Here is a 13,650-nt window from a genome sequence, read left to right on the forward strand (position 1 = left end):
CTATATCTCACACCAGTTAGAATGGCAATCATTAAAAAGTCAGGAAACAACAGGTGCTGGAGAGGATGTGGAGAAATAGGAACACTTTTACACTGTTGGTGGGACTGTAAACTAGTTCAACCATTATGGAAAACAGTATGGCAATTCCTCAAGGATCTAGAACTAGAAATACCATTTGACCCAGCCATCCCACTACTCGGGATATACCCAAAGGATTATAAGTCATGCTGCTATAAAGACACATGCACACGTATGTTTATTGCAGCACTATTCACAATAGCAAAGACTTGGAATCAACCCAAATGTCCATCTGTGACAGACTGGATTCAGAAAATGTGGTACATATACACCATGGAATACTATGCAGCCACAAAAATGGATGAGTTCGTGTCCTTTGTAGGGACATGGATGCAGCTGGAAACTATCATTCTCAGCAAACTGTCACAAGAACAGAAAACCAAATACCACATGTTCTCACTTATAGGTGGGAATTGAACAATGAGATCACTTGGACACAGGAAGGGGAACATCACACACAGGGTCCTATTGTGAGGAGGGGGTAGGGGAGAGGGATAGCATTAGGAGATATACCTAATGTAAATGACGAGTTAATGGGTGCAGCACACCAACATGGCACATGCATACATATGTAACAAACCTGCACATTGTGTACATGTACCCTAGAATTTAAAGTATAATAATAATAATAATAACAGTATATGTATATGAATGTAAAAAAAAAAAAAAAGAAATGTTTGAAAAGCAGTGATCATTTAAGTGACCCTCAGTTTGGTTAATTGACAATGATATTGATACGAACATTCTGAGTATTCTGTAAGGACAAATTATATCATGAATTTGAAATGATTTTGAAAACTCTAAAGAGTATGATGTATAAGAGTTTACTAAGGTATTATTATTATGCATAACAAAAGAGGAATCTCTGTTACATCAAAATGTGTTAATTAATCATAATTCAATAAAAGTACCTTGGGTGGCCAGGATAGCAAACCATCTGCAGGTTCTTGAGGAAGATACATGAAAGATACATGAATCTGTCGTTTTCCCCTATTAAGTCTTAACCTTCCAAGAGCAGGAATTGTGTCTGTTTTACTTGCTATCATATTCCCAATTCCTAGAATGGTGTCTGACACAGCAAATCAACATTTGCTGAAAAGTGAATTTATAAAGATTCTCAGAGCAATCATTTTTCTTATTAATGAATACATTGGCCCCCATCTGCAACTCATCCTGATAAGCTGGGCTCAACCAGGGTTGAACTGTCAGAATCTTTTTATTTGTAATCTGGCACCCTGAGTGGCATTAAAGATACCAGCAGTATTAAAGATTGTACAAAGGTAAATATGAAAGACTGCCAAAGGTGGACACTAGTAAGAACAGATTTTAATCCCTAATAAACTATTGCAATAGGGAAGAGGGCCCAATGTAAACAGAAATGAACTTCAATTTGTGCAGAAATGACTGGGTGTTTTAAAGGGTGAATAAAGGAGTAGAAAGAGAGTGAGGCAGGGGCTTGAACATGAGTCAGGAAAGTGGAATTTACAAAAAGCTGAAAGGGTAGGTTTTTCATGTGAAACTCACCTGAATTTGCTAAGTGGCACTTGTGGAAGTTAGACTCAACTCTTCCACAGAGACTAGGAGAGGGGTCCTATTTTCAAGTGTTGGCTGAAACGAACAGTAAATTATTTTGGCAGCCTTTACCTTTTCCAGGAAGAAACTTATGGGGTTTGGAATTCCCATCCTGGTGATGTGACCTTGAGTCATTAGAAAAAATGTTAGTGTTTGTTTGAGTCTTTTAATGAGGGTTGGTTAATGGGGTGGACAAAATCATTTATCAGAGAGTCTGCTCAGAGGAGTCTGACAAGTGTTCAGTCATGGATAGGACCTTTGTTAGTCACCTACTTTGATTTTCCTTGGAAACCAACTTAGTTTTGGTGTATATGGTTTTACCTTCCTTAGGGTAAGAACTACAGAAAAAAAGACTAATTTAAATTAAAGAGAATTTGATCCTCCAAAGTCTACAGCAGTGGACTCAAGTCTCCTACTCTGTGCTTCCTTTTCCCTTGTCCCCACAAAGGCCTTGTGGATCTTTTCAGAGAATCTTCCTTTCAAAATAGGCGGAAGCCCCAGAACTGTTTTACCAAACCAGCTGTTTAGCATTTTATAGAAGAAATATGAAGAGAGGATCAAGATTCAAAGGGATAAAATCCTCCAAGAAAAGACACCATGAGATCAAATAAAGATTCATTAATTAGCTTGTTTGTGTTCTCTGAAGATGCTGCCCTTCTTGGAACGGTGGTTCAAATTACTGTTCTTGATCAATGTCTTAACTCCCCTACTAGGGCATAGTTTTTGGAAAAGCCTTGACTAGCCCTTAGAAGTTTGGAACTACAATATGCAGGGCGGTGAAAGGAAATAATAAATAATATGCTTGAAAGGACCTGGAATTCCTAGCTCCTGTAATCTGACCCTCCTGTTGTTTATATTAAGACCTGGTTTGAGAATTGCTGCATTGACAATGTTGTTAGACCTTTGACTTCTGTGTAAATTGCAGGATGCCTTTTGTAGTGAATGAAATTACTTTGTAACCTCCCTCTGCCTAAGACCTTTCCTTGGCATAGAAGAGAGAAGAAATAATTCCTCATCTGACAACTTGCTTAAGAGAATGATCTGTCAAAATAGAGAGTTAGTTTTGGTTTTCACCTTGGCTGGATTCACCATGTGTATTTGTCACCAAGGATTACATTGCCAAGGCTTCAATGCAGAAAGGAAAAACATGCTTCTTCCTTTGTTGCTTCCCCTCATTGGCACTTGCTTGCAAATGCTCATTAAGGGAGAGGAGAAATGTTTCAATAATTATGGAATGTCCAAGAGAACTGTTTAATTCTAAGAAATGCATTTGTTGTCCGAAGGCTAGTTCTTTCCTTCACCTCTATTCTGTTCTTCTTCTGTCACCACTCATATTCTAACACTTGAATTACAAGCTCAGCCTTACATAGATGAAAAGTTATCATCTCAAATTGGAAATGGACAAGATCTTAGAAAACATTTTATATAGCTCCTAAATTTTACCAAAGAGAAGCCTGAGCCCATCCAAAAGCAAGGGTTCTTTTTCAATCACAGCTCCACCAAATCTAAACTTAACAAATGTTTATGCATTTCTTATTGGGTGAAAGACACTGTAAAAGCTACTATGAGAGACACAAAGATAAGACCAGAATCTTACAAATGTGAATGGGTAAGGAAGATAGAAAAGAGAACGCTTACAGCTAAGCATACAAGAAAATATAAAGCTGACGTAGGCAGCATAAAATTAAAATGCAGGGAAAGTAATTCTTTTCAGCAAAGGATGAAATTTTGTTAAAGACATAAACAATATAATGGCTATAACAATGGAATGTGTATGGCCTAGTATTAGTCATTTAGTAGATTGCAGCAATAATACAAACCACCCTCCTACTCATAAGCAGATATATAAAAACATATAAATCGTGGGTTGTTGACATCAATACTGTAGCCTCTGTGCAGTAAAACTCTCTTTAAACAGCAAGTATTTCAATATTTATAGATTTTTTATTTATTCTCTCTGCTGGTCAGAACTGTATTGATTTTAAGCAGATTTAATCACTAAAGAAGTATGATTTGTTCATAGCAGAAAGTAAACCAACTTGATTAATTCAGAAGAAACTTTTCTTCATCTACAGTAAAACACCTAAATTTGTACATCCTATAAATAAAATGTAATTAGTGACCAAAGCAAGTTCATGCAGTGTAAGAAAATTGTTTTTCCACGTGTTTCACTTAACATCAGATTAAGGCTCAGAGAAAGCGTTTAATGTTAACATTTCTGGGTATGGCTAGCCAATGTACTAATCAAAACTATGTGAACACACCTGTAATCCCAGTACTTTGAGAGGCTGAGGTGAGCGGATCATGAGGTCAGGAGATTGAGACCATCCTGGCTAACACGGTGAAATCCCATCTCTACTAAAAATACAAAAAATTAGCTGAGCATGGTGGCAGGCGCCTGTAGTCCCACCTACTTGGGAGGCTGAGGCAGGAGAATGGCCTGAACCTGGGAGGAGGAGCTTGCAGTGAGCCGAGATCACGCCACTGCACTTCAGCCTGGGCGGCAGAGTGAGACTCTGTCTCAAACAAACAAGCAAACAAACAACAAACAAAAAACCCATGTGAATTCGTGTGAGAATTCAGAATTCACATGGAAATCCTTGGCAAATCGATGAATGTGTGGGCTGGCTGCATCATAAGAGATCAGGACTGGTGGTGCAGATTTGAGTATGTTTGAGTATCTGTCCTGAAGAGATGGGAGAGTGGAATTCATTAAATGAGGTTAAATCTATGAGAGAAAATTTATAGAAACAATAGGAACAAGATCAACAATAATAGTGACTAATCATTTTTGAGCAATTATTACATGACAAGCATATCATGTATTTACCCAAATGATTCTATGGGGTATATTTTTGTCTAAATTTTTCACATAATGGGACCAAGACTCAGAGATGTTAGGTAAATTTTTAGAATCATACAACTAATAAATTATAGGGATGGGACTGGGACAAAGTTGACTCACTTGTCCCTATGTGGCTGGAACTTGCTCAGTTTTAACGCTGAAAGTCAACTATCTCAGAAACTCCCTCAGTGCCAGGAAAACTGGTATCCACAGTTTCTGGATTACAAAGCTTAAGCTTTCAATTGGTATGCTATACTTCTTCTACTAAGGAGAAAGGGAAGAAAGGATCAGACATGGAAACTTAGGATATACAAATAATTTTTTTTAATGAGAGATAATTATAAAGTCAATACTCATAGGACTATATCTGGCTTCTTGGACCATTGTATCCCCAGCACTTAGCAGTGTATCTGGCATAGAGTAGATGTTCAATAAATATGCAGGGAATTCATTTACTCATTGATGAGTACTAGTGACTAATGAAGAGGTAACAGGATGAAGAGGGCAATATTATATTCCAGAAGAGTCACAGAGAGAACTCTTAGACTGAAATAATAACAATATTTGTTATAATATTTTTTAAGCAAGAGCGATGATTTTGCAAACAAGTGGTTATGAGAGACTTCAAGATTTAGCCTTTGAGAAGAGGGTCCCACGGAAGCTTACACACATTCAAGGGAGAATGAAAATGAGTAAATGGGGATAGCTGCTAATTGCAGATACTAGGAAATAAAATCTGGATCAAGGAAATAGTGAGCCAAAACAGTGTTTTATTTTTCCTTTGTCAAAAGAGAGAGTCTCCTTAATTAAAAGAAAGGGGAAGATTCATTGCAGAGTAACAAAATTATACCCCAAACAAGGGAACACCATAGGAAACGGTTTCTTCCTGACTCAGGAAAGGCTTGGGGCTGGAACAGTGAGTGAAGAGTTAATGCTAAAGGGGTATTGAAAATTCTTCCTAAAAGATACATAGCAGCATCTCAAATAGATGAAGCTGTCGCTCACTTATCTCTTCCTTTAGTCTTTGTCTTTTCAGACTGAACATCTTGTGTTTTGCCAAAGTGAGATGAGTTTGATCCCCTCATCACACTAATGGATCTCTTCTGATGTGTTCTAACTGTGTCAACCTCATTCTTCATAGTCTGTGTGCTAAAGGGAACACAATATCCAAGTGTGGTATGGCCAGCACATGATAGAGCATGGCTGCCACCTCTTATCCTGGATTTGAAATTTATTGTGCAGGTTCAAATTTCGTTAGCCTTTTATTTTGCAAGTTACATCAGACTTCAGATTTTGCTACTTGATTATTTTACTTATTTTGCTAATGTGTAATGCATATATTTCCCCCCATAATTTTCTCTGCCACTGTAAAAAAAAAAAAAAAAAAAGCAATACTGCTTTAGCTATTGGAGAGGGATCTGTGCTCTAGTTTGTCTGTCATTAATAAACCCCCAAGCTCTGTTCTCATTTCTGAGCCACTCATAATGATTTCCAAGTAGGAACACACACACAGCTGTATCTTCCAACCCTAGGTAAAATTTTGTTTTCTGACACATCACCTGTTTTGAGTTTGAAAATAAGACTAGTTGTGCTGTAAAAGTTATTCAGGAAAGAAGAATATGGAGTAATGAAAAAGTTCATTCCTTTAACCTGTTACCAAACTATTGGTAAAATGTTTCCTTTGATTTTTGAAATCAACCTGTAGACGTGTTAGCTCCCGAGGCAAGTACTAATACAGTGGTTATGCTATTAAAACTTCTGCAGAGCCATTTGTCTTGAAGGGTAGGAAAATTGTGTCTAGATTGGGATTGGTTTGATTGCTGCTGATCTAAACATCTCTGAATTATATTTTCTTACATGCCCAAGTAACCTAAAAACCTCACATCAAAGATGAAAGCAGATTGACTTGGCACAACTAGACTTTTTTAAAGAGCAAAAGTGAGTACAATAATAACAGCTTTCAGAAACTGTGAAAATGCTAATGCAAGAAAATTAGTTCAAATGCAAGCTTAGCCATGGAATTTTATTGAAAAAAAATTCATTCAAGCATGAAGCATTTAACTAATGAATTTATAAGAAGAAACACAGAGAGATCATAGTCAGCCATTATTTACAATAAGAAAAAACAAGTACGTTCTAATGATCATAGATTCGAGTACAAAATACTCAAAACTTGGTCTAATTTTATTTCACTGCCTGTTTGTCATTGGGAGGCCTGACTAATGATTTGGGTAAGTCTCATGGGTGAATAACTTTGTGTTTGCTCAGCAGAGAACAACAGTTGCAATATGTAAATAGGGTGCCTCTTCCCGTTGGATGCCTTGGGATATGTATAATAGATTAAGTTGGCTTTGTGCAGAGCAAACAGGTCTGTATTACTAAGAATATGAATAATGTTGGTTTCCATAATTGCTAACATCTGGCTTTCCATAAATCTGTTAAATTGCATGGAAGCAGAATTAGATTTCTGTATCATAAGTAAAGCAATTACATGGAACTCTGTAGGCAATATGGTCCTATATTCAACTGTGAAATCTTTTCATTCTGGAGAAGTGAAAGCAAATCCTGGTTTTGTGCCCTGTATTTATTGTGCACAATAGGTATGTTTATCTTTATGCTCAGACTTCTTAATTTATGAGAGAAAATCACTACCAATATATTTGCAACTTTGTAAATGCAAAATAACCAAATATTTTAAAAGCATAATATAGCTGGGCATTAGTTGTCAATTTAGAGATTATTTTAGAGAAAGCCATAAATTACAGACCCTTTTGTAGCCACTGGTGGTAGGTGGGTTGAAATTATACTTCCAGACAATTTCTGGAGCCATTTGTTAATGCTTCCTCTGCTCTTGTTCTCAAGCATTTGACAGAAAATCAAATGTTTTTTTTCCTGGGCAAGGGGCAGGGCATTGCCCCTTCTCCAATGTGGTTACTAATTTGCCGTATTTTTTTCTACTTTAAATTAGACCCAAGGGCCTTCACAGATGAGAACTCAACAACAAAATGTGTTCCCTGAAGGGCAGAGTTGTGATTATGCCTTATGCTTATTGAACACTCTAGAGACCGAATTTTGGCAAAGTAGGCATTATAATAGTCTCAGTCTGTGGATTTCCTAAGAAAGTTAAATTGAATAAATACATTGAACATCCATATAGTATTCTGTTATACTCGGCACTGGGGAGAGAAAGAGAAATAAAATTTAGTGTCTGCCCTCAATGAGCTCACTCTCTCTGGAGGTAGACATATTAAACATGTAACTCCTGAGAGGTGAATGCAAGGATAGAATTGTGTATAAGGTACAGAGAAAGCAAAAAATCTGTAGTAACTGTCTTGCCATATAAGAGATGGTGATGCTTAACCTGAATTCTTAAGACTGTGTAGGAGTGAAAATAGTACAGGAAGGAAAGTACTTATCAATTAATTAATTTATAACTTATGTTATTCCCTATAGGCCAAGAAAAAGTAAAGAGAGAGAGTACTCTCATAATAAGAAAAAACATGTTTTAAGACACAGTTGCTTCACAGGAAATAATATGGTCTCTTTGTGGATCTCTCATTGCTTTTTTAAAAAAATTCTGTTAACAAATACATTTTATATATATTTATGGTATACAACATGATGTTTTGAAATAGGAATACATTCTGGAATGGCTAAATAATCAAGCTACATTATATACACACACACACACACACACACACACACATATATATATACACATTATACACTTATTTTTTGTGACAAAAATATTCTCAGCAATTTTCAAGAATACAATACCTTGTTATCAACTACAGTCATCATGTTTGACAACAGATCTTCTTGAATTTATTCCTTCTGTTAAACTGAAATTTTGTATTCATTGCTTTTGAATGAAAAGGGAGGGAACACACAAGATAACGACTGAAGTGTTAGATGACATTTATATGCTATGCTGGGTTTACAGTTTTTGGAAGACCATACATTGGGTGGGTATAGTGTATATAGAAGATAAATGAGAGAAAAACAAAGTAACATGTCAAAGAATATACAACTGTTATGTGCAAAATGACTAATGCATAGTAAGCACTCAACTAAAAAGTAAGAGCTTGGTTTCAAAACATTGGTCACCATACTCCCACATTTAAAACTCCTTTTAGTTGAGAAGAATAAGAGAAATGAAAGAAGATTGAAGAGATAAGAGAGGCTATATGAAAGGAGCACAATATGTTCAAATAGAAATACACTTAGAATGGGGTGTGCATGACTAGTAACAGTGAGCAGATATAGTGAGCCTTGATTTTAGTTGACTTGACATACCGGCATCTTAATTTGGGATCTTTTCTGTAATTTTCAAAGGAGAAATCATTGTTCACTAATGAAATGTCTTGACTAAAGCTAATATTGGTAAGACAAAGCCAAAAAGTAGATCTTGGGAAAAAAGTATCTTCTAGAAATATTAGAATTTCTTAATGTCATCTACTTTGTATTGCATCATGTGCAAAGAAACTTACGCATAGCAGATAGACCAAAACCAAGTAAACTAGTAGACACTTCCTGAATGGTCTCAGACACTAAGCCTCAGTACTTCTACCAATGAGTAGAAGTTACTCAGTAATATATTTCATCTCAGTTTAAGGGAGACATTTTCAAAAGAGTTATTCAAAGGTGGAATCAGGTATTTTGTAAGGTAATGGAATGCCTTTTGGGGAAGGACTTAAGCCAGGGTTGGACAGGTTTGTGTTTGAGATGTTGTTAAGGTTGCTCAAGCTTTAAATGTCAGAATGGGCTGACTGGATTTATGTTTTTATTCCATTCTTGACTGTCTATAAAGAGCAGGACAGTATATTTATGTCTTTCATCAGCATCCATCCATGTAGCTCTGATATTATTTTTTATGCATGGGCAAATATTCTCCTGGCCATTACGATAGTAAGACTTTGATTATAAAAGGCACCTACCAAGAATTGTTCCCACTTCCTTCAAACCTTGGTGGTAGGATCTAGGAGCAGTCTAATTGTCTCAAGGTTGCCCAAATTGCCCACTTGTTCCTACTCAGTGGCTAATATATTCACATCTTTTCTAAAAGACTCAGATCTGCATGGGGGTATATGCATACTGTTAATGAATTAACAGTGTTTATGGCCTCTGGATAAAATCGTTCTTAAGAATATCCTAAGAGAACTTCCTAACTGCTAGTGGATGTTTTAGTAATTGGAGTCGGGCAGCTAGCTGTAGGTTTGGGTCTCAGATCAGCCACTCACTAGCTGTATGACAATGGTCATATTATTTAAGTCTATAAACCTCAGCTCCATTATTTGCAGAATAGGAATAAGGACAGATCCTCCCACACAGAGCAGAACTGACTTGCAGTGTAAATGAGATAATGCATGTGAATAGCTTGGCACAGTACCTGGCACAAGGTAAACGGTCAATGATGTTAGTTAATGCTACTGTAAGTGATGGTTGTTTGTTCTCTCAGTTCCCTTGGCTAGATTCTAAGCCTCTGTGCTTCTATATTGCAGACATCGATGAATGTGCCTTAAGAACTCACACCTGTTGGAACGATTCTGCCTGCATCAACCTGGCAGGGGGCTTTGACTGTCTCTGCCCCTCTGGGCCCTCCTGCTCTGGTGACTGTCCTCATGAAGGGGGGCTGAAGCGCAATGGCCAGGTGTGGACCTTGAAAGAAGACAGGTGTTCTGTCTGCTCCTGCAAGGTGAGGCTGATGTGGTGCAGCAGAAATTGAAACTGTTCTTTCTCTTCTTCCCTCACTTTTCTGCCTCCCTACCTCTCTCCCTCAGGCTGTTGACTGTAGTTCCCAAACAGGCTTCTGTTCTTACCTACACTACAGCTAATGATGATGCTAAGGGAAACCTGCTTTGAATTGATTGTGTTCTTAGTGGAAAGTGAGGTGTGAGATTGAAAAGGAACTTCAGGGAAGGGGAAGCAGGGCAGAAAAGCCAATGATAGTCCTCCCACTGAAAGCCTACCGTGCCTTTAAGGTTGGTTGGGTGAGAGTTTTAATGAGCCCTCATCCCACACTTATACAAACTTGCTGATTAAAACGACTCCTTGCCTAAAATAACCACCTGCATGAACTTGCTCACTTTATGACATCATCTAGAAAAGCAAGGCCAACAAACTTGCATCCAGTGCTGAGACAGGTGAATTTTCATTTTGAACAAATGATAATGATAGTATGAGGACTCTTAGAAATTGATGTCTTCTTTGTTATTCTCAGTGATGGGCCATTCCTTATATTAAGTTGTTTGGGAGTGAGTTTAATGCTTATGAAAATAAAATTCTGTCATCATTTGGTTTTGCTTTATGCTTTGCAAAATGGATCTATTAAAGTGTTTGATCTCTTTGTGTTTTATTTTTTCTTTTATTGATCTTGCCTATTTATTTTCCTTTGTTATTGCTCTACTGTAGCTCTTGCCTTGTATGTCTATGTCTGTTGGGATGAGACTATTTAATCTTGAGCTTTATGGGCATGGGAACCAAGAGAAATTACTTGCTTAGTAGCCTCTTAGAGAGCCAAGTCTCCTGATAAATTCCCAGTGTGCTCCCAAGAAACAGAAATGAAATGAGCCTTAAGAAATCATCCAGTTCATCCACTTGCCTTCACCTGCCACATATTCACAGACCTGGGGCCACCTAGTTAGGAGGGCCATGTTATCAAGTGCTAGATCATTACCCCCAACACCTGTTTTTTCCCCTTTCACTTAAACCTAGTTTCCCACACTCCAATCTAGGTTTGTTTTCCCTTATTGGAGCACTTGCTATCTTTCAGCCACTCTGAAATTTAAAAAAAGCAGCAGCATGTTTACCTTTTACAACACTACTTTAAAAGACAGTGAAACTGAATTTCCATGGGGTAAAGTAACTTGCCGTAAATATTAGAGATATAAATGTCTAAGCTGTGACTTGAACACCACTTGCTTGGCTCAGAGTTCATAGTTTTTCCATCTTGTCAGATGTCTTGTAACACTCTACAGATGATATTTATTGGTGTATTTTAAACTAATTAGGTAACTGGAAATCTAACTTGACTGAGTTCAGACTTTCAACTCAGACTTTCGACTCTCAACTTTCAACTAGATTCCATGTACTTCCTTGTATCTTAGTGACTGGTGAGATATTCCCTCAAGGGGTTTTGAAGTTATTAAGTATAATATTTAACTACATGGTGCTGACTCAAAGGGCAAAATTTTTTAAGAGAAGAAAAATCTCATCGTGGGTCAGAATATTTCCATAATTCTTTATGGAAGAGGATGGCAATTAGGTCTGCCATTCAGCCAGCAGAATCGGGATGAATTCTTTGCTAGATCATTTCAAGAAAATGTTGTGTTATTAAACTTTTGAGGATGATCATTACATATCCCCACATCCTTTTTGGGCTTTCTAGGTCCCCAGTCCCTGGGAAATAGGCAAAGGACATTAGTGGAGTCTTGACTAGTATGAGAGTAAAATTCTTCTTTCAGTTTTTATTTTATTTAAGCCATAATGAAGCAGGGAACTTACTAATCATTGAAAATTTCCCAGAGCTTCTTTAATTAACTGTGTTAATAATCCAAGCAATCTAAATTTATTATTCTGTTTTGAGTCCTAAAGTGTTTCCTAAGTCTTATGAGAATTAGACTGAAATTGCCACAGGGGATAAGCAATTCTTGTAATCTAATTTTGTTAATATGATGCACCTTCACTGCAAACCACCCCAATTTCTGAATAAAGTACAGGCAGATTTCTGTACATAAAACTTTTGTTTGTTTGTGTTCTACATGTACTCATTTCCCATTTATAGCACAGTTTCCCAGAGGCTGTGGAGGAGGAAGAGAGCCTGGTTTAGGAGCTGAATTAAGAATCCTAAATCAGATTCTGTAAGTCACCATTATAAAATGAACTGTTTGTGGCCCTCCTTGTTTGTTTCTATTATTTGAAGTTGAAAGTGCTCTATTTCAATTTGATAAGAAATATCTCCAATACTTACACATCCAAATGGATGACTATAATGGCATCATCTTGGAAGCTAAGAAATAAAATCAAGGTTGGGGTATAAAGTACTATCTTTTCAATCATATCCTTGACTTTTCAAATTTAAATACCATCAAACTATGCAACAACAGAATTACACAAACCAACAAAAGGTCAAGGCTTACTGCTGAAAGAAGTAGAGTTAAAATTCTTTTAAGAAGCTACTTTCCCCTTTGAGAGTCAGCACACCAGGTTAGCTACTAGTGTTTCGTGGTAATTGAAAAAAAGGCCTTGAAACATGTCCACAGATGAATAGAGTTCAATGATGAAGCTAGGCTGGCATAAATGGATTTGGGCTTTTGTTTAAATGCTATGCACTTCCTTGGCAGTGACAATGTTTTTGTGCATCTTTAGACCACCTAGTTAATTAGGTACAGAAAGATTGCTGCACAGCTTAAAACTTATGTCCCTCCAGCATTATTTAAACCACAGAAACCCAGAAGAAAAATGGTTGTCTCTCTCAGATTGATCCCTAAATCTTGGTTACAGGCCAGCTTCTTTTCATAGATACCCATCTGTGGCTCTTCCATTCATAAATTTGTCCAGGACTTTAGGAAGACATCTTTAGTTTCTGCTATGCTACATGGGAAGGTAGTGACATCTCCAGCTTATTCGTTTCCATGAAATGTAGTATTTTAGTATGAGTAGTTGTATTTATGTTGCAGATCGTGGAGATGAAGACGGAAATGGATACACAAACAACCACTTGTCATATACGCTAGAGCTATGAAAAATTTGCTGTGATAATGCAGAAAGGGGAAGCATAGTTGGTTTACATTCTTGGATTCAACCAACCTCGATCAGAAATATTTAAACAACAAAGATAATGTAAATTGAAAATAATGGGAGGGGCGGAGCAAGATGCCGAATAGGAACAGCTCCAGTCTCCAACTCCCAGCGCGAGCGACACAGAAGACCGGTGATTTCTGCATTTTCAACTGAGGTACTGGGGTCATCTCACTAGGGAGTGCCGGACAATCGGTGCTGGTCAGCTGCTGCAGCCTGACCAGCGAGAGCTGAAGCAGGGCGAGGCATCGCCTCACCTGGAAGTGCAAGGGGGAAGGGAATCCGTTTTCCTAGCCAGGGGAACTGAGACACACAACACCTGGAAAATCGGGTAACTCCCACCCCAATACTGCGCT

The 13,650-nt window shown here is 37.4% G+C and overlaps 1 protein-coding gene across 2 annotated transcripts in view; it reads left to right on the forward strand.

Annotated features, from left to right (window-relative positions):
• Positions 1–13,650, forward strand: part of NELL1 (neural EGFL like 1) — a 963,285-nt gene that overhangs the window by 935,822 nt on the left and 13,813 nt on the right. For both annotated transcript variants that reach the window (XM_017858414.1, XM_017858423.1), the window contains one exon: positions 9,997–10,190. In XM_017858414.1, the coding sequence (XP_017713903.1) occupies positions 9,997–10,190 (194 nt within the window). The remainder of the gene's footprint in view (positions 1–9,996; positions 10,191–13,650) is intronic.

The sequence above is a fragment of the Rhinopithecus bieti genome, unplaced genomic scaffold (assembly GCF_001698545.2).
Source record: "Rhinopithecus bieti isolate Rb0 unplaced genomic scaffold, ASM169854v2 scaffold_2350, whole genome shotgun sequence".
Classification (NCBI taxonomy): domain Eukaryota; kingdom Metazoa; phylum Chordata; class Mammalia; order Primates; family Cercopithecidae; genus Rhinopithecus; species Rhinopithecus bieti.